This window comes from Glycine soja, chromosome 13 (assembly GCF_004193775.1).
Source record: "Glycine soja cultivar W05 chromosome 13, ASM419377v2, whole genome shotgun sequence".
Classification (NCBI taxonomy): Eukaryota; Viridiplantae; Streptophyta; class Magnoliopsida; order Fabales; family Fabaceae; genus Glycine; species Glycine soja.
The window spans coordinates 5,415,133-5,442,970 of NC_041014.1; the positions used below are offsets into that span (position 1 = coordinate 5,415,133).

A 27,838-nucleotide genomic window follows, 5' to 3' on the forward strand; every position below is an offset into this window, starting at 1 on the left:
TACAAACAAAACATTCCATAAAAAAAAAAAAGGGAACATGTTCGTTCCTGACGAGTTCAACTACTTTCTCTCTCTGCTTCTCCTTTCATTCTCTCTGTCTCTGCGCTAAACCAAATTGAAATTAGTAATTAGCAATTAGCATCATCGCCAACAGAAAACCTCTCTGTACAAATCCGCATTTATTTATGCACTCTTCTCCTCCCTCCCTTTAACTCTCTTTCTTTCTGTTTTATATTCTTTGTTATGAAGTTACTCGCTCCGTGTTCCATTGCCTTTCGTTCTTCTTCGTTTTCATGGAACACCCATTTCTCAGGTGCTAGTGGGAATTTTGGAGAAGCAGGTTTTGGTGATAAGAAGGGGTTTGAGGGTGTTGTTTTTCTTAATGGGGAAAGGTGACGATGGACGCTGCATTTTTCCTCTTACGAGTTTGCAAATTGGGTATGTTGTTATTCTTCTTCTTTTCTTTTTCCTTTTTGTATTTATGATTAGCTTTAATGGCTTGTTTGATCACATGGTTATTGAATTCATGGTGGATGGAATGTATTTATTTGTTTACTTTTTTGGTGAAAGGGTTGGGTAGGTTTGATTTTAAATTTTGAGTTCACGGATACTGTTTTATCGCCAATATCTGCAAATGGTAACCGTGTTTATTTTTTTTAAAAAAAAATGGTAATATTCTGAATTCTCCATGTAGCCGACCTCACCTAGTGAGATAAAGCTTTGTTGTTGTTGTATTCTGAACTCTGTTACTTTTTCACCTGCATTGATTAAAATCGGTTGAAAATTTATGAACTGAACCGTGTTTTCTGGTTGACTGAAATTGAGGGCGTTTTCTGGTTTCTGAAGATGTAATTGATCAGTAACATTGTTGGCTTTGGTCTTCATTTAACTTTCAGTTCTAGCTGCTTGTAGATTGCAAGTCACTTTTTGCATTATCTTGTATATATATATCGGGTGGAAGACTATTGGAAATTTGGAAGTGCAACTGTTATTCCTTCCACTTACCTTTCAGTTACAGTGATTTAATGATTTGGCACATCAACTTTTTAAAAAATTTCTTTGACTAGCCAAAAAATTTCTGTCTCGTCTGGTTGGTTGTTATCTACTGTATTTAAATAGATCAAGAGTTATTTTGTATTTCTGTTTTTGTAATGCTCACTTATTTTGTCTTTGTGGTGTATTTTGCAGAGACTTGCAATCTTATTTTGCAGATCTTAGCCTTTTTCTCGCAAATGATAGCAAAAAAATGTATATTTTGGTTGACAACAGACCATGGTTGAGTGACCTTGGTTCACGGGGAGTACACATTTGGCAATTGATGGTTACTAAGGTTGGTAAACTCAACTATTTGATTTGCATGTAATTGTTGTCTTAGAATAAGAGTTATACCCTTTTTATTTTATTTCAGTCAAGGCTTTCTCCATTTGCATATTCCAAATCTCGAAGAGAGAGGAAGGAAGGCAAGGAGGTTTGTCCTCAATCAAGCTCTAGCAAACCAAAGAAATTTATGAGATGGTTCTCGTTGATTGAAGCAGTGATGTTATCAAGAAAGAAAGTTTTGTTGCCTGTGAAAAACCTAAGGAATTCTTTACAATTGAGCAGTGAATTGCATAGAACTCTGTATGGCTTTATTGTATTTGAAGTTGCATGGACCAGTGTTCGTGGTATTAACTACTATAATGAGCTTCAGGTATTTGATCTCTTTGGCACGTTTCTTGTTATTTTCTCAGATTACTGTCTACACTATCATTTATTGAGTTATTTCGTTTGTTTTGCAGACTGATACATCACTGGCTATAGAAGCTAAACTGATGAAAAGATGGGAATTTGACAGTATAGCTCAAGCTGCAGACTGTATGTCTTCATGGTTCTCAGGAACACCTTCTGAAAAGTTGCTTCTGAAAGAACACCTGGATTCCGCCTCAGGTGTTAACAGCAATTCTCATCATTGCCTTCAGACCTAGTGTGCATAATACATATGAATTTAGGATAGCCTTGATGTCTATAGCATTTGTATTTCATTTGAGTTGAAATATACTTATGTAGGAAGAGATGCATGCATCTATTTGTATTTTATGCAGGTAGAAATATACTTATGTATGGAGATGTGCAATGCATCTCTTGACACAGGCACTCACATATCTGATAGAAAATTGCTACATATAATTTACTTAACACTGGTTTATGTTGATAATAGGACCCTGAGTATGTAGAGATATTACCATGTTTGAAGGGTTATAAAATTTAGAAAATAAAGGGAAAGGAGGGACCTTATTCCCACCTAATCTTTCCTCTATGTATCCAATTTTATTTTCCGTTTTTATGTTGTGTGTGTGTGTGTTTGGGGCGGGGGGGTTGGAATGGCGAGATTTTCATGTAAAAGCTTTTAACCTTGCTTCTTTGTCTGCAATTTTAACAGGGGACACATTTTATGATGCTAGTGAAGATTTTTCTGGCACTGTATCCGTTGATGATGGTGATGATAATGTCTGCAGAATTCTGACTGTTGAAGATAGTTTGGGTACCAAAGTTGGAGTATATTCTGATGATACAGAAGAAACAACAGACATGCTACACACACCTCCTCCTTCTGGACCTAACAAGAGAAGAAAATTAATGAATTTCTTTAGTGCTGGAGTTGAAGTTGGTAGCTACTCGGCAGCTGAAATTGATAACTCATTGGATTATTCTCAGACCTTTAGCTGTGTTTCTGATGATACAGTTGAAACCACTCAAGATGATACAGTTGAAGCAACACAATATAGTGATGTTCTACTGTCATTTAGGTTTAATGATCATGACCTCCCATTTAAATTCAGGGAAGTCATAGTATCTGATCTGCGATTGCTTACTTTGTTGGAGGCTGGTCTTCCATCTTGGGTCATCTTCCTTCAGTCATATCCAGTGTTATGCAATCTTTATCGTCCTTGGATGTGCCCACTTGCAAGACTTTTATATTTTTTGATCTCATTTGTTACTGTCCTCATTGGATTCTATGATTTATACAAAAATGTTCCTGTTCTCAAGGCAACTGCATCTCGTATATGTGGGCCTCTTCTTGATTGGATTGAAACTTGGGAGATGGTTTCAAGGGTCAAATACTTAGGCACAATGCTGTTTCTACATAACTTCCAGAAGGCTGTTAGGTGGTTTCTTGCCTTTACACATACCATGCGATCATTTTTTTCCTTTCTTGTTCAACCTCTTGTAGAGTCATTGGTGGAGATTTTTGGATTTCTTCTCCCAAGCTTCAAGTTTTTGTTTGAATTAGCTGAAAGCATCTTTTCTGTCATTTGGCTCGTAGTGGATACTTCTTTTGATATAGTGGGAAATGTACTGGAGCTGCTCTTTTCACCATTTTGGTTTGTCCTCAATGTTGTTTGGAGCATTGGTAAGTCATCATATGTTTTAGTTTTCTGGTCATGTTTGTTAATTGTTAAATTTAGCCTTGTTTTTGCCAACATAAATTGTCATATGATATTCTACTAATTGCTTGCTTTTACTCTTTCTGATATATACTGCAGCTACTTGTATCTTATATCCTTTATTTTGGGTTCTCTGGGAATTCCTATATGCTCCTGTTCGTCTTGTCCTGGTGATATTCGGTTTTGTGGCTTCCATATGTTCACACATTTGTAATATGCTTGGCAACACGTGGCAGTTTGTTAGTAGGATTTTCCAGTTTGCAGCATCTTCTGAAGCAACAGTCAGTGCTTCTGAAGTTTCTATGTGGCGAACTCTTTGGAATGACCTTTTTTCCCAGGTTGTAAGATGGTATATCAATAGTATTTTGGATGTCAGTGATTTCATTAAAGACTTTCCTGATTGTTAGGTTTTTTTTTTTTCTATTTCCTTTTCCAGATTTTCCGTGCTCTCAAGAGCATACTCTATGGGTTTGTTGCCTTCTTCACAGCCTGCAATAGGCATCGACTAAGGTATGTTTATATTCTGTTTATAACTTGAAAGAAAATAAAATGACATTTCAAGTAAAATGTTGGTCGTGTGATGGTAGAATATATCTATTACAGCTTAAAAGACAGTGCTTAGTAGACATTTCTTGAGAAATTGCACTTTCCGTTGGTAATTTTAGTAAGGTGTTGATGGTGAACTGTCAATATTGTTGACGTGTAGTTATTCAATTCAATTTCAAGGAAAACCTTGTCACTTTTGGTAGAATGAAAAAAAAGGTATTGGAAATGAAGCTAGTCATTTCTTTTAGGTGTAGGAATTTAGTTAAAATAAGGCACATACTTCTGCTAAGTGTAAGAACTGTGAAATCCAAATCTGTATGCTACGGTACAGAGATGCCAAATTTCTAAATTGAAGAAAGTATTGTGTTAAAAGTTTTAGAGTAGGAAAATAAAAAAGAAGATAAAGGGTAGAGTATTTATTTGGTAAGAAAGAAAAGAAAGTTAGATAGATGATTTTTTTTTAAAAAATTTTATAGAAGTTCAGTAAGATAAAAGAAGAAATTAAAATGAGTTTGATGAATTTGCTTTACATTGAATGTAAGCCCCCCTAAAATGACCATATGCTTTACATTGAGTGGAAGCCAAATACTTAACCTGTTTCAAATCAGCTGTTTTGCCAAAGAAACCTCCTTTATGATTTCATTGTTATGCTCTCTTAGAATGTGGGTTTGGACCTAACTCAACCTCAAAAGCTAGCTCATGGGGTGAGGGTTTCCTCCCACTTATATATTCTATTGTGGCTTTTTAATGGATCTAGGATAAACTCTAATACCATCTTAGAATGTGGGTTTAGACTCAACTTTGTAGAGTTGAGTTAGGCTCATAATCTGCTTTTTGAGATGGTATCGTATTAGAGTATATGAATGTAAAACTGTTCAAACGGTTTAGTTAGAGTTGTTAGCCTTTGCTAACAGCAGCTTCTACTTAGGGAATGTACAGCTATTGACAGCTGTACTACTCTTAGTTTAGAAAGCTATAAATATCTCTTTTGTAACTAACTTTCTTTCAAGTTAATGAAATGAGATTCATTCATTCTATTACGCAAATTCTCTCTCTCTCTCTCTCATATTATCTTAGATGGTATCTAGAGCCATTTTTCGAAGCTTTTCCCCTCTTCAAAATTTCTGGGTCTTCTTCTCCACAAAGCTTCTAATCTTCTCGTCCATGGCTTCCATGTCTCAGAACTCTGTTTCTCAGTCATTTCCTAACTCCATTGCTGAGAGTGAGAAGCTCGATGATTCGAACTATCTCCACTGGAGATAGCATGTTGAGCCTATGATCAAGTCGCACAAGCTGCAACAATTTGTGGTGAATCCGGTTGTTCCGCTGCAATATCTCACCAAAGAAGATCGTGAAGCTGATAAAGTCAATCCTGCGTATGAAGTGTGGGAAGTTTAGGACCAAACGCTACTTGTTTGGCTCCAATCAACACTTTCGAAGTCTGTTCTACCACGAGTGCTTGGATCGAACCACTCCTATGAAATTTGGGAGAAGATTCACGAGTACTTCAATCTTCAGACGAAGTCTTGTGCGTGCCAATTGCAAACTGTGATGTGCACGGTTATGCTCAAAGGAAAGACAATTGAAGAATATTTGCGCTAGATCAAAGGATTTGTTGATGAGCTCACCAGTGTTGGAGGGCCGGTTGGTCACGAAGAGTACGTCGATGCGCTTCTTGAAGGACTTCCTTCCGATTATGCGCTGATTGTCTCTGTTATTGAGAGCAAGAAGCGCACGCCTTCCATTGCCGAAATTGAGGCACTACTCTACTACAGTCATGAGACTCGCCTTGTTCGTTACAACAAGGAAACTCAATGTCTTAGTTCTCCTTCACTGAACTATACTCAGGGATATTCGAACCCTAATTCATACAAATCTGCTGATTCCGGTGGTTTTTGTAGTTCGTATGGTTGCAGCGGTGGTAACCATGGTGGTTTTAGTGACTACTGTGGCATTAGTGGTGGCTTTGGTCGCAGTGGTGGTAGTTCCAGAAAAGGTCATGGTGGTGGCTGATTTGCCAACTTTCAGTGCCAGATTGTCTTAAGTATGGTCACACTGAATGTTTGCCATTTCTGTTCTGACATGAGTTATCAACCTCACGAATCCTTCATCTTCTTTGATCCAACTACACTTCAATCTATTCCCTACACCTCTGGATCTGTCAGAACCTCTAACACTTGGATCAATCCCAATTCAAAGTCTGGAACTGCTGCTCAAGCTTCAACACAGCCAAGTGCAATGAATACTAATTCCAGATCTCAAGGCAATGCCAACTCCACTTTGATTCCGGATTCTGGTGCTAGTTTCCATGTGACTGGTGAACTTCAGAATATCAAACACTTTAGTCACTTTGATGGACCAAATCAAGGCCGCTGCATCGCCGCCCGGATGTAGTGAAAAGTAAGCAAGGGTTCCCACATTTTCGTGAACGGGTGTGGGTAAAGAAGCTAGTTCATGACAGGAGGATTCGCTTTGGTACATGGAATATAGGCACACTTACTGGAAAATCTATGGAAATAGTGGATGTTATGGTGAGGAGGAAGATCAATTTTATGTGCTTACAAGAAACTAAGTGGACAAGTGAAAAAGCGAAAGAATTAGACAACTCGGGATTTAAGCTGTGGTATACCGAAAAAATCAGATCAAGAAATGGGGTAGGGATTATTGTGGACAAGGAGTGGAAGAATGATGTCGTGGATGTAAGAAGAGTAGGAGATCGTATCATAGTCTTAAAATTGGTAGTGGGACATGATACCTTTAATGTTATTAGTGGGTACGCACCTCAGGTTGGGTTAGCAGAACACTTTAAGGTAAAATTTTGGGAGGATCTAGAAGGGGTACTTCAGGATATACCCCAAGGAGAGAAAGTTTTCCTAGGAGGGGATCTCAATGGACATGTAGGTAGCGTGGCTAGAGGTTTTGAGGGGGTGCATGGGGGTTTTGGCCTAGGGGAGATGAATGGGGAGGGTAAATCCATCTTGGAGTTTTCGGAGGCTTTGGATCTTTCTATAGCCAATACATGGTTTAAGAAAAGAGAGGAACATCTTATCACTTACAAAAGTGGAGGGACATGTTCTCAGATAGATTTCTTCCTTATCAGGGAGTCTGATAGGAAGTATTGCTTGAACTGTAAAGTTATCCCGGGAGAGAGCTTGACTACCCAACATAGAGTTTTGGTTATGGATGTAAGAATTAGAGATAGGGCAAAGAGAAGAAGTCCTCTGGTAGCACCAAGGATCAAATGGTGGCACTTGAAGGGTGAGAAACAAGGAATCTTCCAACAAAAGATATGGGAGGGTTGGTGTGGACAATCACAAGGAAGTGCAAATGATATGTGGAACAAGATGTCCCAAGAGATTATTAAAGTGGCTAAAGAGACGTTGGGTGAGTCTAGAGGTTTTGGACCTAGGGGTAAAGAATCGTGGTGGTGGAATGAAAATGTTCAGAGCAAAGTTAGAGTAAAAAAGGAGTGTTTCAAGGAGTGGTCTAGGTGTAGAAATTCTGAAACTTGGGATAAGTATAAGATAGCTAGAAATGAAACCAAAAAGGCGGTGAGTGAGGCAAGAGCCCAAGCTTTTGACGGACTATACCAAGCTCTAGGAACCAGGGACGGAGAAAGATCTATATATAGGCTTGCTAAGGGTAGAGAGAGGAAGACTAGAGATTTGGATCAAGTAAAGTGTGTTAAGGATGAAGAAGGCAAAGTCTTAGTGCATGAAAAAGATATCAAGGAAAGGTGGAAGGCGTATTTCCACAACTTATTTAATGATGGATATGGATATGACTCTAGCAGTCTAGACACAAGAGAAGAGGACCGGAACTATAAGTACTATCGTCGGATTCAGAAACAGGAAGTAAAGGAAGCGTTGAAAAGAATGAGTAATGGTAAGGCGGTGGGGCCAGACAACATACCTATTGAAGTGTGGAAAACTCTTGGAGATAGAGGTCTTGAGTGGCTCACCGAACTCTTTAACGAAATTATGAGGTCAAAACGCATGCCGGAGGAATGGAGGAGAAGCACGTTAGTGCCAATCTATAAGAACAAGGGGGATATACAAAATTGTGCAAATTATAGGGGAATCAAGCTCATGAGTCATACCATGAAATTATGGGAAAGAGTGATCGAACGGAGATTAAGAAAGGAGACTCAAGTTACTGAGAATCAATTTGGTTTCATGCCGGGAAGGTCGACCATGGAAGCGATTTATTTATTACGGCGGGTGATGGAGCAATATCGCATGGCCCAACAAGACTTGCACTTGATTTTTATTGACTTGGAGAAAGCGTATGATAGAGTGCCTAGAGAGATTTTGTGGAAAGCTCTAGAGAAGAAAGGGGTTAGGGTTGCATATATTCGAGCTATCCAAGATATGTATGATAGGGTATCGACTAGTGTTAGGACACAGGGTGGAGAGTCAGACGATTTTCCCATCACAATTGGTTTACATCAAGGGTCAACCCTTAGCCCCTACCTTTTTACCTTAATTCTGGATGTCCTCACGAAACAAATCCAAGAGATAGCGCCGAGATGCATGCTTTTTGCAGATGACATAGTCCTCCTTGGAGAGTCGAGGGAGGAGTTGAATGAGAGGTTGGAAACTTGGAGACGAGCTCTAGAAACACATGGCTTTCGCCTAAGCAGAAGCAAATCGGAGTATATGGAATGTAAGTTCAACAAAAGAAGGAGGGTTTCTAACTCAGAGGTGAAAATAGGAGACCATATTATCCCTCAAGTCACACGGTTTAAATATCTTGGGTCTATAATACAGGATGATGGGGAAATTGAAGGGGATGTGAATCATCGCATTCAAGCAGGATGGATGAAATGGAGAAAAGCATCGGGGGTGTTATGTGATGCAAAGGTACCGATCAAGCTAAAGGGAAAGTTTTATCGGACTGCGGTAAGACCGGCGATTTTGTACGGAACAGAATGTTGGGCGGTCAAGAGCCAACATGAGAATAAAGTAGGTGTAGCGGAGATGAGGATGTTGCGGTGGATGTGTGGTAAGACTCGACAGGATAAAATTAGAAACGAAGCTATTAGAGAGAGGGTTGGAGTAGCGCCTATTGTAGAGAAGATGGTGGAAAATAGACTTAGGTGGTTTGGGCATGTAGAGAGAAGACCGGTAGACTCTGTAGTGAGGAGAGTAGACCAGATGGAGAGAAGACAAACAATTCGAGGCAGAGGAAGACCCAAAAAGACTATAAGAGAGGTTATCAAAAAGGATCTCGAAATTAATGGTTTGGATAGAAGTATGGTACTTGATAGAACATTATGGCGGAAGTTGATCCATGTAGCCGACCCTACCTAGTGGGATAAGGCGTTGTTGTTGTTGTTGTTGTTGTTGATGGACCAAATCAAATTTTAATAGGAAATGATGAAGGTGTAAGTATTTCTGCTGCTGGTTCCTCTTCCTTTGTATCACCTAATGACTCTAAAATTACCTTTAGAAAGTTGGCTATGAAAGAAAAGGTGGATATGCTCTTTTTACAGGAAACCAAAAGGGATAGGTTAGAAAAACATGTTTGTCAATTACTGTGGGGGGATCAGGATGTCATGTGGGCTGAGTGTCCAGCAGTTAACAGTGCAGGGGGGATTTTATGCGTGTGGAGTGATGCGACTTTTACGGAGGAAAGGAGAATAATTGGTAATGGTTTTATTCTACTAGAAGGTTTTAGGAGGGGTGAAGGGGAGAGAATTACGTTGGTTAATATTTACTTGCCATGTGACAGCGAGTAAGAGGATCCATGTGGTGCCTTGCGGGAGACTACAATAGTGTTAGGAGGCAGACTGAAAGAGTTGGCATCAGTCAAAGGGAGAATGGGGGGAGTGAAGCAAGAGAGTTTAATACTGGGATAGCTGACATGTGGGTCGAAGATGTTCCGTGTTTGGGCCAGGCCATAAATACACTCAGACCTAATGGGCAGGCGAGGAGCAGACTTGACAGGGTAATGTGGCTGAAACAAGGTGACTGTAATTCAAAATATTACCACATGGTGGTAAATTGGAAGCGGTGTTCCAACATGTTGAGAGGAGTTCATGTTAATGGGGTTTGGATGGATGACCCAGCCAATGTGAAAGATGAAGTGCTGAACTTTTTCAGGAATAGATTCTTAGAGCCTTCAGAGGTGAGACCAGGGCTGGATGGAGTTGTTTTTAATGTTATTGATGAGGGGCTTAATTTGGTTTTGGTAGCTCTGTTTGAGGAGACTGAAGTGAGGGCAGCTGTGTGGGACTGTAGCAGTTCGAAGAGTCCAGGGCCAGATGACTGAATTTCAAATTCATAAAAGAATTTTGGTCTGTTATAAAGACAGACGTGCTTTGTTTTCTTGGGGAGTTCCACTCAAATGGGATTTTCCCAAAGGGCAGTAACGCCTCTTTCTTGGCAATGATTCCTAAAGTTAATGACCCGCAAAGCCTAAATGAATATAGGCCTATATCTTTAGTAGGCTGTGTGTATAAAATTGTAGCCAAAATTCTTTCACAGAGGCTCAAGAAGGTGATGCCGGCTCTTATAGATGAAAGAAAAAGTGCTTTCATAGATGGAAGATATCTATTGCACAGTGTTGTCATTGCTAATGAGGTTGTAGAAGAAGCTAGAAGGTGCAAAAAGAACTGTTTAATTTTTAAAGTAGATTATGAGAAGGCTTACGATTCTGTATGTTGGGAGTTCCTTCTGTACATGATGAGACGTATGGGTTTCTATGCTAAGTGGGTTAGCTGGATTGAGAGGTGCCTCAAACTTCCTCAGTCTCAGTCCTTGTAAATGGGAGTCCTACTGATTAGTTCTCACCCCAAAGGGGACTCCAACAGGGGGGACCCATTAGCCCCTTTCCTTTTTAATATTTTAGTTTAGGGTTTGACAGGTCTGATGAGGGAGGCGCAGAAAAAAAAATCTGTACAAAGGTTTCTTGGTGGGAAGAAACAAAGTGGAGATCAGTATCCTCCAGTATGCAGATGATACTATTTTCTTTGGTGATGCAACAATACAAAATGTTATTGCCATTAAAACTATGTTGAGAAGCTTTTAGATGGTCTCCGACTTGAAGATTAATTTCGCAAAAAGTTACTTTGGGGCTTTTGGGATGTCGGATGAGTGGGTGCAACATGCTTCTACAGCTTTGAATTACAGATTGTTTTTTTTTTTTTTTGAACGGCCAAAAATATAATATATTAATTTAAAGATAGAAGATACAAAGTACCAGAGGTACTATAACAAACCACAGGAGTTAGAGCCTCCTGAAACAAACCGCAAAAACCAGAAGCTACCAACCCAACAAAAACCAAACAACCCATCCCAACAAGACAAACATTACTTAAAAGCTACTGCCATAGCTGAGGACCATTGGTGAAAAGGAACATGAAAATCCTTTTCCCACCCCCTCATCCAGGACCAAGAGAGGAAAATTGTATTATCCACCAATTTAGAGATGACAAAAGGCTGATTGTTGAAGATAATGTCATTTCTAAGATTCCATATTGATGTTGTAGCTGCTATCCACCAGATTTTCCACTTTCTGTTGGTGTCTTTCAGTCCTGCCGTAGAGAAATGCTGGATGAAGTTATCCAAAGGTCTCCAATGAAGCACTCTAGGTTCCTTTACCCATGAGCTGAATTCCCACCATAGAGGCATAACTTTAGGACACAAGAAGAATAGGTGGGAGGCAGATTCAGTTTTGTTCTGACAAAAAGGGCACAGGTCATTATCAATAGTGACATTCCTCCTAAGTAGATTATCCTTAGTGGGCAATCTGTCCCATAGAAGCCTCCAAGCAAATACTAGGGCTCTAGGAGGGATTTTGATGTTCCATAAGTGCTGGAAACCAAGACATTGATCTTCATTAAGATGATCAGCTTTAATATAAAGGTAGGCAGAATTAGTGGAAAAAATTCCTTTTGAGTCAGCTCCCCATAACCAAGAATCTTTTAAAGCTGTAGAAGGCCTAATTGCAGCAGTTTGATCAATAAACTCAGGCTCTTCCCATTTCACTATCAAACAGATTTCGCCTCCAAGAAAAGCTCCATTCCCACCCAGATTCACAGAAGGTTCCCATAGTTGCCACTGTGTGAAATTTCTGAGATGAGAGATGGTATAATTCCGGGAACTTATCTTTTAACCTAATCCCTCTTTCCACCCAAGAGTCCTCCCAAAAGAGAATTTGATCACCCCTACCCAGCTTCCAAATGAATTGGCTGGACACATCTGTCATACTGCTGTGATTAATTGTAGACCTTAAATCAGACCACCAGCAAGAGAAATGCTTCCTTGTGGGCCCCTCCTTCTAAACCTCTCCATCCCCCATATTTGGAAGTTAAAATTCTGTTCCACAATTGATCTGGATAGTGAAACATCATCCATTTCCATTTGATTAAGAGGGCTTTGTTAAAAGCTGTAATGTCTTTAACTCCAAGACCTCCCCTCTCTTTAGCTGCACACACTTGACTCCAAGCCACCCAAGCTATCTTCCTCCCTTCTTGATTATCACCCCAAAGAAACTTTCTTTGAATGGAGATGAGTTTGTTGATCACTGTTGAAGGAGTCCTGAAAAAAGACATGTAAAACAATGGCAGAGCTGTTAGGACAGCATTAATTAGGGTGATTCTACCAGCCATGGATATGCTTCTCTGCCTCCATTTGTTCAGTCTAGCCTCAAATTTGTTGATGATAGGTTCCCACACCATCTTCCTTCTCGGATTGACACCTATAGGCAGCCCTAGGTAGCAGAAAGGAAGCTGCAGGGGACCACAATTTAGGAGATCAGCAGCAGATCTGATCCACTGATCAGATTGACCAATTGCTCCCAGCTGGCTCTTGGCAAAGTTGATCCTCAGACCAGAGACTATCTCAAAGCTTCTAAGAATAGCCTTGATAACACTAACATTATCCATAGAAGCTTCCCCAAAAAAGATTGTATCATCCGCAAACTGAAGCATGTTCACTGGGACTTTATTCTTCCCTACCAAAAAGCTGTGAAAGAAGTTTCTAGAGACTGCTTCCCTCATCAAACCTGATAACCCTTCAGCAGCCAAAACAAATAAAAAAGGGGCCAAAGGATCCCCTTGCCTCAAACCTCTTTGAGGCTTAAATTCCTCAGTCGGACTACCATTTACAAGGATGGATATTGAAGCTGAAGAAAGGCAGCCTTTAACCCAACCAATCCACCTTTCATGGAACCCCATTCTCCTCATCATATAAAAAATGAATTGCCAGGACACAGAGTCATAAGTTTTCTCAAAGTCCACTTTAAGCACTAAGCAAGATTTCTTTTGCTCCTAGCCTCCTCAACTACCTCACTAGCAATCAGAACTCCATGTAACAGCTGACGACCCTTAACAAAAGCTGACTGTCTTTCATCCACAAGGTGATCCAGAACCTTACTTAGCCTATTAGAAAGGATTTTTGCAACAATCTTGTAAACACATCCTATGAGGGATATAGGTCTAAAGTGATTAATAGATTGAGGGTCCTTGATCTTAGGGATAAGAGCAATGAAAGAAGAATTGAGGCCCTTAGGAAAAGTAGCATTCACATGAAATTCTGCTAGAAACCTTAAGAAATCAGGTTTCAGCTCTTTCCAAAACTGCTTTATAAATCTAAAGTTCAGCCCATCAGGCCCTGGGCTTTTATCATTGCCACAAGCCCACACTGCAGAATATATCTCCTCTTCTCTAAAAGGTTCCACCATCAGATCCCTCTGAAATGGGTCCAGGACAGAAAAAACAACTCCATCTAAATTGGGTCTAAGCAAAAGAGGCTCAGAAAATCTGCTCTGGAAGTGATGCAATACTTCAGCCTTAATTCTATTAGGGTTTTCTACCCAAGAACCTTCAATTGATGACTCTGTGAAAAAAAGCTGAGTTGCTGTCTCCCTCTTTAATCCACTTGCTTCTAGACTTCTGTCTTACAAAAGACTCATGAATAGTAGCCTTCTCCCACAGCTCTGCTTGAGTCTTCTTGAGATCCTGAATTTGCTGAGCAGAGGGTTGTGCTGAAAGAGAATTTTCCAGATCATTTAGCTTCAGCTGAATCTGCTTAACTTTATTACCCATATCTCGATAGTTATCTTTGCTCCAATTTCTCAGTCTTTGCTTAAGGTTCTGCAGTTTACATTTCAGCACATATCCACCCCACCCAATAGGCTGAGCTTCAGACCAGCAGTCCCTCACAACCTTGAAAAATTCTTTATCCAATAGCCAACCATCAAACACCTTAAAAGGCTTAGGGCCCCAATCAATACTTTTAGATTGTAAAAATATAGGACAATGATCAGAATAATTTCTTTGAAGGATGAATTGAGAAGAGTCCTGCCACTTAGATAACTAAGCATCAGAGATCAGCACCCTATCCAATTTGCTTCTACAGGTGCCATTTGGCCTAAACCATGTAAAGTGCTTGCCCACACAGGGGATATCATCAACCTCCATGTCATGAAGCCAATCATTGAACTCAGTTATCAGATTAGAATCTGAGTTACTATGATTGCTACCCATTCGCTCAGAGGGGTGTCTAATGCAATTAAAATCCCCTACAAGACACCAATACTCCACCTGAGATTGAAGCTTCCTTGTGCTCAAAGACTGCCAAAGCTGTCTCTTACCTTCTAAATCACAGGGAGCATAAATATTAGCCACGACCACTCTTGTCAACTCAGCCAACCAAACCCCTTCCAGCAGAATCAACCCCTTTTCTGAAAATCTATAATCAACCTTGAAATTGTTATTATTCCAAATGCATAACATCCCCCCAGCAGTGTTCACAGCTGGGAACCATTCCCAAGCAAAATCTGGGTCTCCCCACAAGGCCTGAACAGCTGCCTTATCCAGAGAATCCCTCTTAGTTTCCTGCAAACAAAGAAGATTCACCTTATGCTTCCCAACTAAATTCCTGATAGAGGCCCATTTAATGCCTCTACCCAACCCTCTGATGTTATAGGATAAAATATTCATCTATGGGTTGTCCTATTTCCCAACTCCATAGCTTCCTTTTGATCATTGGATTCCATATCAGCATAGTGTTGAATGAAAACAGAGTGGTCTGTTTCAGCCTCCATGCCTAAACTTTGTCCAACCTCCCATAATTGATGGGCCTCCTCCATCACCTCTGTGTTACCTGTGATCTTGCTTTTTAGCTTGTTATTTGACTCAAGCTGGCTCGGGTTATGTGTTTTAATGCAGTTATGAATGATAGTCTCCCTGTCCTTGTCTGCTTTTTGAACTTGGGACTGCTTTTCCACAGATTGCAAGTTGCTGGGTTTATTTGGGGGGTATTTTTGTCTAACGTAGACTCTGGAATATTTGTCCACTATCTGTATAGAGGGTTGGGCTGTAGGGCCGAATGTATGAGTAGGCCCAACACCTTCAGAAATCTGATTGGGGCTCAAATCCGAATGAGGTTGAAAACACCTTATTTCTCCCTCTGCTTCCCCATAATAATAGCCTTCAGAACTCACTTTATCACTTTCGTTCAAATAATTTCCTTCTAGGATGTTTTCTTTTAAGGCAGCAGTCTGAGCCACGTTGCAGGCTACCATCTTCATGCAATCCTTCTGGGTATCCGCTACTGCCCTGCTAAGTTCAAGGTCAACCTTTGCCAAAACGAGTTCACTGCTCTGTTTGTCGGTGCTTTCTGCCTCTTCCCGATGGTTAACACGATATTGAGTATTACCCATTGGATCGCGGCAATACCCAACTGGCTCTTCCCCTGACCAGCGGTTAAAGGCAAGACCCGTCTTAGTGGATAACTCCGGCGAGGAGGAAAAGTTGGTTTCCTTATCATCGTCGTCGGCGCCGCCAGATTCTCCTCCGTCGTCCGAGGTTATCACCTCCGACCACTCGTCGGACGGAGACATACCATTCCGCTTCAGCCCATCAAATGACCCTATCTCCTCCACGAGCCGCACCCGATATTCGAAACCACCCACCCGCACAACAACCTCGCTCCTTATGGACGGTGGGAGGGGTGTCCTCACCAGCATCCGTGCTCGGTCAAGTCTTCGTCGGTCCTCTGTGTCATCATCCAGCTCAATGACGTCGCCAATGGAGGAGACAGCTTTCTTGAAGTGTACGAGTTCCCAGACCTCCAACGGAAAGCCCCATGCTTGAATCCAAACCACCCTATTGTTAGACCGGCACCCCGGTTTTCATTTCTCCAACGCGTAGAAGAGTGAGTTGCCGTCTTCTTTCTCCGTTTGGATGATGAGTTCAGCTTTATCGTCCGATAACCCAGAGAGGAGAATCATGTCGTCTCCAAGAAATCTGGTACGAACATTGTACCCCAACTCCCAGGCGACACGATCCTCTATGGTATCAACTGCCATAAACTCCTTTAACTTCCCCACCCATGAATCCTTACACCAAAGTCCCGTACCTGCAGACGGGGTAATCGTTATAGTAGGTACAACGCTTGCTTTGCTCGTCATATGTCCTGAAGACTTCCCATTAGACACCACGTACGATCTCCGGCTGGGATCGATAGGTTCAACGCAAAATTTAGAAGTGGTAGTATTGATGTTTCTTCCAAAGCCAGTGTTTTGCTGCTTCCCTTCAGTCTGAGCTGACCTCGTGAACCTGGGTAAGTTGACAAACAATTTGTGTTCATTGATGAAAATGTTGTCCAGCTTCACCTCCAACCCTCTTGCGTCCGAAACTCCCTTGAACCGCATAAAACCATATCTTCTACCCTCCCTATTGCGCCTTTTCGCTATATAGACTTCTCTCACATCACCCCATTTTTTAAAGTGCTTCCACAGTAACCCTTCATCAGCTTCCTCTGGAAAATGGGTGAAGTAGTATGACGTAATGTCCTCCTTGTCCCTCCAGTTCAGATAGAAACGTGTATGTTGGCCCCTAACCACTTGGTTTTGCGTCGGATTGTCAACCTTCAGGGTCTTCTTCATATCTTTCGTAGTCTTTTTACTAACCACCTTTGTCCATGCTCCTTCTTCATCACCAGCATTGTCCCGCTTACAGTTATTGAAGTGCATCCCGAAAGATGATTTTTCCTTTCGACCCTTGCTTTGCCACCTTCTTGTCCATCTTCTATGTGGTTTAGGAGAGGCTCTGCCTCTGGTCCTATCACCAAGATCCCTATGACGACGCGTATACTCTCTAGGATAGTGCTTTCCCCTCTCCCTCGTTCTCCCAAAGTCATAGCCTCTCCCTCTCCCTCTTTCATGCTCTCTGTGTGTATCTCTCTCACGAGACCTCTCTCTCTCTCTCACTCTGTGTCTCCCTCTCTCACGAGATCTCTCTCTCTCTATCTCTCATTCTCTCTTCTCTCTCTTACAGATTGTTGTTGATGCCTTTCTCCTATTTGGGGCTTCCAATTGGAGCCAATCCAAGGCGAAGTGAGACGTGGGACCCGATTGTTGACAAGTGAGAGAGGAGACTAAATAGACGGAAACAAAGATTTTCATCCTTCGGGGGAAGGGTGATTTTGATAAAGTCAGTCCTAAACTCGATTCCTATTTTTTTCTTTTCTTTTTTCAGGGTTCCAAATATGGTGGTGACAAAATTGGAGGAATTACAATGAAGGTTTTTGTGGGGAGGGAGAGGGCAATTGGAAGAGAGGAAGATACCTTGCGTCAATTGGGAGATGATTTGCTTACCAAAGGAGAAGGGTGGTTTGGGGGTTTGGGTTTTGAAGAAGTTTAACCTTGCTCTGGTCAGAAAGTGGCGTTGGAATTTATTCCATCACCAAGGGGAATTATGGGCTAGAATTTTATATTCAAAGTATGGTGGGAGGAGGAATTTGGATGAGGAACGGTGAAGTAACAAGGAATCTTTTTGGTGGAGGGATTTAAGTGCTATTTGTGGAGCTGGTGAGGATGGAAGGTGGTTTAAAGAGGGGATTAAGTGGAAAATTGGTAGCGGATTGAGGGTGAGGTTTTGGGAAGATGGCTGGTTGGAGGGTGGAGTGTCGTTTAGAGATAAATATACTAGATTATATTGTATGTCAATGCAATAGCAGCAGTATATTCAGTATATGGGGGCCTTAATTGATGGGAAATGGGAATGAAACTTATTGTGGAGGAGAAATCTCATGGAGGGGGAGGCGGGAGCGGCATCAAACTTTTTGAGTGATGTGGAGCAAATTCAAATTGCACCACATCAGCAGGACAGGTGGTTGTGGCTTGGAGACTCTTGCGGTGAATACAGAGTCAGTAGTGCGTATTACTCTATGTGCGAGGATTTAAACGATCAGAATGATGATGATGACGTTTTGTTCAGCAAACTGTGGAAAACCAAGATCCCTAGCAAGGTTGCAAATTTCTTATGGAGGCTAATTAGAGACGGATTTACCTACCAGATGTAATCTCCGGAGAAGGAACATAACCTTAGATGACTACCAATGTCCGCTTTGTTCAGAACGGGAAGAGGATGCATCACACTTACTTTTTGGGTGTCAAAAGGTGACGCCTTTGTGATGGGAGTCTTTCCTGGCTGGAGGTGTCCACTGCACTACCAGCAACACTGAGAGGGAATTTTCTCTAAATTTCGTATGGCAACATGGCTGGAGTTTTTCAGGAAAGATGGCACACTATATGGGCCGCTTTAACTTGGCATGTATGGAATCATAGGAATAGAGTTTGCTTCTCTAACCATGTTTTTGAGGGTCAGCAAGTACTGGAGGAGGCAATATATTTTGCTTGGTTGTGGCTTAGAAATTTAGAAATTTAGAAAAAGACTTTGAATTACTATACCACATTTGGACCAGCAATATTAGTGCAGGTCTCATGTATAGGGGGGGATGTGGTTGATTTTTGTTGTTTGTTGATGGCTTACCCTCTTGCTTTCTTCCCACTCTTCTACTGCACCAAGTGTTCCCCCTGGTTTTTCTCCCATTCCTGTCAACTCTCCTTCAGTATCAAATCCTGTTTCTCAACATTCCGAATCCTCAAGTTCACACCCTCACACTTTTGAGTCATCTACTTTGCAACCTCAGACTTCAGAATCCTCCACCTCACCACTACCATCTTCTGAGTCTGTCTCTATCTCTAATCCTGCACCAGTTATTGACACTCATCCTATGCAGACCGGGTCCAAGTCTGGGATTCACAATCCTAGACTTCATCCCTCATTGTTTCTCACTCAATTCTGAACCTAAGACTGTAAAGCAGGATTGGGAATTCTAATTGGTGTGCTGCAATGCAGCTAGAGTATGATGCTCTTCTGAAAAACAAAACTTGGGATTTAGTCCTTTTTTTTTTTTTTTTGCTCAGCAAAAATATGTATATTGTATTAATACTGGGAGTACCAGAGGTACTAAAAGTACAAGCAGTGGTTATGTGACCAGCTGGTTCAGAGGTGAATACAAGGACCCAAACCAGCTCCACAAACCCTGTTACAAAAATCCAGTCCCTACCCTTCCATCCTAGGTTCAGAACCCTACACTTAGGTTAGAGGACCATTGATTGAAATGCAATACAAAATCTTTTTCCATTACTTTTAGCCACGTCCAAATTAGCAGTAAAGCATCATCCAACACTTTGCTTCCATTGAACGTTTCATTTTGGAAAACAATCTTGTTTCTCTGCTGCTATATGGTTCATGTTAAAGCAACCCACCAGCATTTCCACCTTGTAGATTTTATTCCAGCCACGATCTGATTTCCATGTTGCATAAAGTGGTCTCGAGGGTTTTGCGGGAGTGCAGTCACTATTTTAAGGCAAGATAGTGACTCCCACCACAGGGGTAAGATTTTACTGCAACTGAAAAAAAAGGTGGGCAGCCTCCTCCTCATGATTACTGCAGAATGGGCATAGCGTATCAGTCACCTCCACTTGTCTCCTTCTAAGGTTCAGCTTTGTTGGTAATCTATCATTGATTAATCTCCATGCAAACATTGATGATTTAGGTGGAATTTTCATAGTTCCTCAAAAACAGCATCCTGTTGTTCCCCCATTAACTCTCCCCATAACATATCATACGCGCTTTTTGATGAGTAATGTCCACTTGGCTTGGGTTTCCAAACCCAAGAGTCTGCTCTAACTGGATGGATTTGTTGCGATGCTATCTCCCCAAGGAAATCATCAGCCATTATAATTAGGGGTGGGTAAACGGGCTGGCCCGCCCCGCGTAAGGCCCGCCCGCATAAGTCCGCATTGGCAGCGAACCGGGCCAGTCCGCCCCGCTTCTTACACAGGCCAAATAAATTGGTCCACCCCCGCCTCGTGGACCCCGCAGATCAAACGAGCCGGTCCGCGGGCCTAGTTTTAAAAGAATTTTAATTTTAATAAAAATACAATATAATCAAATTAAATTCAATACAAATGTAAATAAAATCTCAATAATTAGTCAATTACATCAATAAAATAAATAATGTCTTAACAAAAGAAAATCCAAGCAATAAATCTAAAATATGAAATTTAAATATTTCCAACAACAAATGATTTCATATTTGAAGTAACTTGAGTCTTCTCCATGTGAGTCGCGTTTTATTTTTCTTATAAGGAAAAAAGTCATATGACTTGTGCGCGTGCGTGACTATGTGGTGGAGAAAAAGTGTTTTTAGCCTGCTACAATAATAAATGCTAAATATGATGTGAGCTATTTTTTATAATAAAAATATATTGAAATATCTTTAAAATATTTATTTAACAATTATTTTTAGCTTAAATGATAAGAATTGATTTTTTATTATTTATGGCTTACAGATATGAAAATGATAAATTAAAAGAAAAAAAATCGAGAAAATATCAAAAAGGAAGATTTTTATCATGTTATCACTTATCTTTTTTTATCTTAATCTTTTATTTTTGTTATCTTATCCTTTTTTTATCTTTATCATCTTTTAATTTAAATCTTTTATTTTTATTTTTAAATCTTTATTTTATCTAATATATTTCTTTGTGTTATTTTAAAAGAAAAGTTTAAAGTGAAAAAGAGAAAATCAAACGTAATATAATTAGGTCAGGATCACACAAATCAAATCTAATGCGGGCTGCGGGCAACCCGCAGATCCTGCGGGCCAAACCCGCAAAGTCCGCGGGTTAAGCGGGGCGGACCCAAAAATATGACATAACCATGAACCGTTTAAAAAAATGGTCCGTAACCCGTGCGAACCGCGGGTCCCGCGGACCAGTTCATGGACCTGGGTCTGTTTACTCACCCCTAATTATAATCTCGCTGTCAAATAAAGATTTCCTCCAATTGAAGTGCCATTCCCAATCTGAACTAGTATTGCTCCCCAACTGCATCCAACAGACAGGCTATTGGGTGCAAGTGGGTCTTTAGAGTAAAGGAGAATGCTGATGGCTCCATTAACAAGTTTAAAGCTCAGTTGGTGGCAAAGGGCTTCCACCAAGTCCATGGTTTTAATTTCCATGACTTTTTCCCTTGTTGTGAAGCCTATCACATTCAGGGTTATTCTCACTCTTTCTCTCACACATGGTTGGGAGTTGTTTCAGCTGGATGTGAATAATGCCTTTTTAAATGGATTACTTGAAGAAAGAGTGTTTATGACACAGCCTCCTGGTTTTAAAGTTGGGGACAGGTCTCTTGTTTGCCGCAAACTGAACAAGGCTGGTTTAAAACAAGCCCCAAGGCAGTGGTTTGATAGGTTGAAGTCTGCTCTTCTTCAGTTTGGTTTTGTGGGCAGTAAATGTGATTCTTCCCTGTTTATCTTCAAGCATCAGTCTCATATTGTTTATGTGCTAGTTTATGTGGATGACATTATCATCACATGTAGCTCCACTCCTCTCATCCAGCAGTTAACTACTAAACTTAATGTTGTCTTCTCTCTCAAGCAACTTGGCCACTTGGATTATTTCTTGGGCCTAGAGATAAAGTATCTACCTGATAACTCCTTAGTTATGACTCAAAGCAAGTACATACGTGATTTACTTCACAAGACACACATGGAAGAACACATTATATCCCCTCTCCCATGGTCTCTAATTGTAAATTGTCCAAGTTTGGTGCTGGTTTATTTCAAGATCCAACTTCATATAGATCAATGGTGGGTGCACTACAATATGTCACTTTAACTGGACCTGGAATCAATTTTGCCGTTCATAAAGTTTGTCAGTTTATAGCTCAGCCTCTTGAATCTCATTGGGCAGTAGTCAAAAGGATTTTAAGGTATCTCAAAGGTACCTTGTCTCATGGTTTACATCTAAAGCCTGCTTCTCTTGCCTAGCCTTTGTCACTTAAAGGTCACTGCACGATCTAGCACTCAAGCCGAGTACCGTAGATTGGCTCAAACCTCTACTGAGCTGATCTTGGCTGACAGAGTTACAAGTTCCTTTTACCACTCCTGTTCTCCTCTGTGACAATTAGAGTGCAGTGTCAATCACTCATAATCCAGTGTTCCATAGTTGCACCAAACATATGGAAATTGATGTCTTCTTTGTCTGAGAAAAAGTTCTGGCCAACAGCTTTTCATCTATTATATTTCAGCTCTGGATCAATGGGCAGATGTACTGACCAAGCCCCTTTCTTCATCATGTTTTGAGTTTCTCAGGGGCAAACTCAATGTGAAGTGATTTTCCTCTGAAAACTCTTCCCCCTGAGTTTGAGGGGGCTATTAGAGTATATGAATGTAAAATTGTTCAAACAGTTTAGTTAGAGTTGTTAGCCTTTGCTAACAGCAGCTTCTACTTAGGGAATTTACAACTATTGATAGTTGTACTACTCTTAGTTTAGAAAGCTATAAATATCTCTTTTGTAACTAACTTTCTTTCAAGTTAATGAAAAGAGGTTCATTCATTCTGTTACACAAATTCTCTCTCTGAAGCCAAATACTTAACCTGTCCCAAATCAGTTGTTTTGCCAAAGAAACCTCCTTTTTGATTTCATTGTTATGCTCTCTTAGAATGTGAATTTGGACCTAACTTAATCCCAAAAGCTAGCTCATGGGGTAAGGGTTGCCTCTCACTTATATGTTGGACAAGTGACCTCAATAACTTAAACTTAAGAAGGGGGGAGGGGGTGAATTAAGTTTCAAAATTTCCCACTAACAAACTTTTAACCCCCTTCTAAATGATAGACTCAAAATGCAGAAGAAGAAGCATCATTCAATTTAATAATGTTCTTTAAACATGCAAGATAAAATTGATTGCAATAACATATATGAGATAAGGGAAGAGAGAAATGCAAACTCGATTTATACTAGTTCAGCCACTTATCATGCCTACGTCCAGTCCTCAAGTAACCCACTTGAGATTTTTCACTATCTCTGTAAATCCTTTATAGACTTTGAACACACCTTGGGATCCCCCACCCTTGTGTTCAAAGATTCTCCAAGAGACAACTCGTCTCTTGATTACAATTCTCACAATTCAAGAGACAACTAGTCTCTTGATTACAACTGACTTTCTGAGATGAACAAAAAGATTTCTCTCCTTTAGAGTAGATGGTACAAATTGAAGTTCCTAGAGGAATTTCTCTCTTTTAGAGATGATAATACAATTTGAAGTTCCTAGATGAATTCTCAATAGATTTTCAAGTGTTTGCCCAAGAGTTGTTGAGAGAGCATTTGACAATGAAGTTCTCTTAGAATATCCCTCTCTCACTTTTTAAAGTCAGACAAACATATATATAGGTCTTTCATACCTTTTCAAAAATGGTTTGAAGAGATGTGCCTTTTCAAATTTTTTTTTCTGAAATTCTTCATTGGTAATCGATTACAGGTTTCTAGTAATCGATTACACAGTTATATTTTGAAGGGTCACGACTTTTTAAAGTGTTTTCTGAAGTGTCGTTGTTGGTAATCGATTACAAGCATCTGATAATCGATTACATGATTCAAAATTCAAATTCAAAACCCTTTTTAAAAGCTGTTTTTCAAATTTGTCTTCTGGTAATCGATTACACTGCCTGGTAATCGATTACCAGAGCCTTGATCTCTTGGAAACACTTGTTCTGAGGCAAAAGCTTGATCTTGAATTAATCTTGAAGCAATGCTTGTTTGTTGAAGCAACCTTGTATTAATCTTGAAGCAATACTTAACCTTTGAATGTTTGTTGAAGTAATCTTGAAAGCAACCTTGTTTGATTATTCTTTGGCATCATCAAAACCATGTATTCATACATTCACATTCTCCCCTTTTTTTATGATGACAATCATTATCAAATGAATTTTTTCTGGCATCATCAAAACCTGAAATCTACATGATTCACATTATATATTCTATTGTGGCCTTTTAATGGATTTAGGATAAACTCTAATACTATCTTAGAATGTGGTTTTGGATCTAACTTTGTAGAATTGTGTTAGGCTCATAATATGCTTTTTGAGATGGTATCAAAGTCTATCCTAGATCCATTCAAAGGGCCTCCCACCATGCTATTCACGCGTCAAGCTCAAAAGTGTTGGGCATGAGCGGTGTATTGGGAAAAATCAAGTTTCACATTGGCTAGAGATAAGGTCAAGATAAAGTGTATAAGTGGCAGCAACCGGCACCTTTTGGGGTGGAGTAGGCCCAAACCCACATTTTAAGATGGTATCAGAGCCATAGCCCATCTTTGTTCTCGTCTATTCTAGTAGACTCGCCTGTTCTGGCAGGCATTTGTGGAGGGGCGGGATGTGTTAGGAAGTCCCACATTCGTTGCCTCAATTCTTACGTTATATATCTGTTGGATAACTTTACTTAGTGTCAATTGATTTTAAGCTGAAATCTAACATGCGTACCCCAAGTGTAGCATATATTGCACAATGCCATTAAATATAGTCTCTTCTACCAAAACCAACAAAGCTAACTAAAGAATTTATGAATTGTGTGTCTGGTCAAGATCACACAAAGCTCTCTCTATATAATATATTTGCAGTAAATACTAATAAATGGAATGATGATTCTAAGGCTAATCAGCTATTAATTAGGGATTCTATCACTAATTCTAACACTCCCCCTCTAGTTGAAAGATATATATCATATGCACCAAGCTTGTTACATATAGTTTCAACCTGAGGTCCTTTAAAGACTTAGTAAAAATATCAGCCAAGTGCTACGAGATCTATCTCTATGTGTTTAGTATGTTCATGGAAGACTAAATTAGATGCAATGTGAAGAGAGCAACTTGATTTTCACAAATAAGCTTAGTGTCTTGAGTGTCTCCAAACTTTAATTGTTGGAGAAGTTGCCTAAGCCATGTAATTTCGCATGCAACTTCTGTCATGGTATAGTATTCAACTTCAGCGCTGGATCTCGCAACTATATTTTGCTTCTTGCTTCTCCATGAGATCAAATTCCCTCCAAGCAGAACACAATAGCCTGAGGTAGAACTCCTGTCCAATCAGCACTAGAGTAACAAACAATTTTGACATTGTCTTCGTCTTCATATAGAAATCCGTGGCCTGGTGCGTTCTTGATATATCTGAGAATGCGCATGACAACATTCCAATGGCTATCACAAGGGGCATTGAGCAATTGACTTAACACTCTGCAAAAGTGATGTCTGGTCTGGTGACACTGAGGTAACTGAGTCTGCCAACAAGTTTGTGATATCTTCTTGGGTCTTTTAGTGGCTCTAGTGGTGCTCATGATTTGGGTATTTTCATAACTATAACCATAACTAATAAATAACTAGATTATAAGTGGGTATTATAACTATAACCATAACTTGTTTTATATAACAGTTATAATTTGATATAAAACCACTTATGCAAGCAGTTTTAGGGAGTTGTAGATTTATGGGAGAGACCAGGATCTTGAAGACCTGGGCAGTTATGGTTATAGTTATGTACACACTCTTTCTTTGGGAACTTTTAGATAATAGCTGAGGAAAATTTTATCTCGATTAGAAACAATAGTGGAAGGGAAACCGTGCAACCGTACTACCTATTGGATGAAGTATTTTGCTACCTCTCTAGCTGTAAATGGGTGGTTAAGGGGGATAAAATGGGTATACTTGGTTAACCGATTCACCTCAACAAGGATGGTGTCCTTACCCTCTGATTTAGGAAGACCTTCAAAAAAATCTTATGAAATGTCACTCCAAACTTGTGAGGGTATCAGTAATGGCTGCAATAAACCTGCGGGGGTAATGATTCATACTTATTTCGTTGGCAGGTATCACAGGTGGCCACAAAAAACACTGGATATCCTTCTTCATCCCCTCTCATTATACCAACCCAGCTAGTCTTTGATAAGTTCTAAAGAAGCCGGAGTGAACACCCTATGCTGAGTTATGAAAATCAGCTAAGAGCAATGGAATCCCAGTCTTTGGTAGCACCAGTGTATTCTTATACAACAATTTATTACCTTGTAAGATGTAGCCTGGATGAGAATCTGAATTTAGCATTAAATCCTGAACAATGACTCTTAATTTGTCCTCTTTGTTGTTGAGGCCGGTGCAATGCTAATATGAATATCTTCTATGTTGGAGGATATGTTCTATAGCAATATTATATTATGATATATGCTGACATTCAGCTTATATGATAGTATGTAGGAGTTTATATGGACACTATATTGTCTTGAACAGGTGATTGCGATTTTACCTTTTCTTAGGAAGACGCTCCTAATGTTGTTTGAATCATAACAGTGTTACTAGATGTTGGATTGGCTCTTGACAATTGTGTGCTTCACATGCAACTAATTATGAGGAATACTTATCATTCTGTACAGTCTATCAATCAAGCAAGTAATATCTGGTGCTAACCCTGATTCGACGTGACTATCTATGCAGCATTTATAATCATGTACAGGAGTTCGTCCAAAGATTATATGGTACGTGCCAAAGATCAAGGCAAGACGACTCTAGAGACAATGGAAAAACTTGCTTGCCGCTGAATTTGGTGAGAACTCTCAAATTGAGTATGATGCAATCAGCTTTGTGACTTTTCAAAGTTCTTGTTCCCTGTTATTTGATATTTATTTCAGAAGTTAGGCGATGAATAAGATTTGAGAACAACTATCTAATGAATGATTTTAAAATGGGATTTTGTTTAAAACTGCATAAAACAAATAAACATGTTGCTCGTGAAATGTAGTTGCTTCTCAAGTGCACTGCTCCCTGTTACTTGTTATTGGTTTCTTTATTTTGTACATTCAAAATGCTAATTGTGTAATATTTTTGCTCTTGTATTTTGTCCTAATGTGTTTGATAGCATTGCTTGGTACTTTTATGTTGCTTTTGAGTGGAAATAAACTATCATTGAAAACTTGTTAATCATTAAGCTTATCTTTGACTTCAATTTGCAGACGGAAGAAAAGAAGAACGTTTGATTGTATTGTGTCTTTTCAGAGACAGCACTCTGTATTGGAAAACAAATTTGGTAACTTTTACAAATCTAACATCAACACGTCATTTTCAGCAAACTCAATTCGATTACCGTTGCAATTTTAAGATTATTTCTCTGTAACAAATTTTGATTTTACCTTTTCCCCTCTCTTTAGTTCCCCAAGTTTACTTCTCACAGTTGTCTATTTATGATGAGTTTTATAGTCCAATATGTACAAAGTATGTACAGTACACTTGTAAATTTCCTCAATGTATATTCAAAATTGAACAATTGTAAAATGCACCAGTTTTGTACAATTTACAGTCACTAATTTTAAAATTACTTACGGGCATAATTTCATTTAGTCTCTGAACTTTAAGCCTATATGCGATTTTGATCTTTCCAATTTTATTTGTGCTCACATTTTTAAGTCTTTCATAATTTATTGAAGACTTGATATTTAATTTGGTCCTCTAATTATATTTAAATGTTCAATTCAATCTTGATATTTTAAAAAGCTTCAATCAAGTCCTTTAATTTTTAAAATTGTCTCAATAAGGTCTTTTTCATCTAATTATACCGAACCGTTAAAATTATGAATTTTGACGATTTTTGTTTATGAATAGTGACAATTTTAACTATCACTATATTAATTATTGTTAAAAATTAAAAAAATTATTTGAAAAATAAAATTTTTAAAAAA

The 27,838-nt window shown here is 39.6% G+C and overlaps 1 protein-coding gene across 1 annotated transcript; it reads left to right on the forward strand.

Moving 5' to 3' along the window:
* LOC114382485 lies at positions 1–27,466 on the forward strand. Its single transcript, XM_028341950.1, has 9 exons — positions 1–438; positions 1,189–1,330; positions 1,409–1,690; positions 1,779–1,926; positions 2,420–3,391; positions 3,525–3,763; positions 3,862–3,935; positions 26,601–26,709; positions 27,116–27,466. The coding sequence occupies exons 1-9, from the start codon at positions 383–385 to the stop codon at positions 27,137–27,139; spliced, it is 2,046 nt and encodes a 681-aa protein (XP_028197751.1). The 5' UTR covers positions 1–382; the 3' UTR covers positions 27,140–27,466.
* Positions 27,467–27,838: the final 372 nt, after the last annotated feature.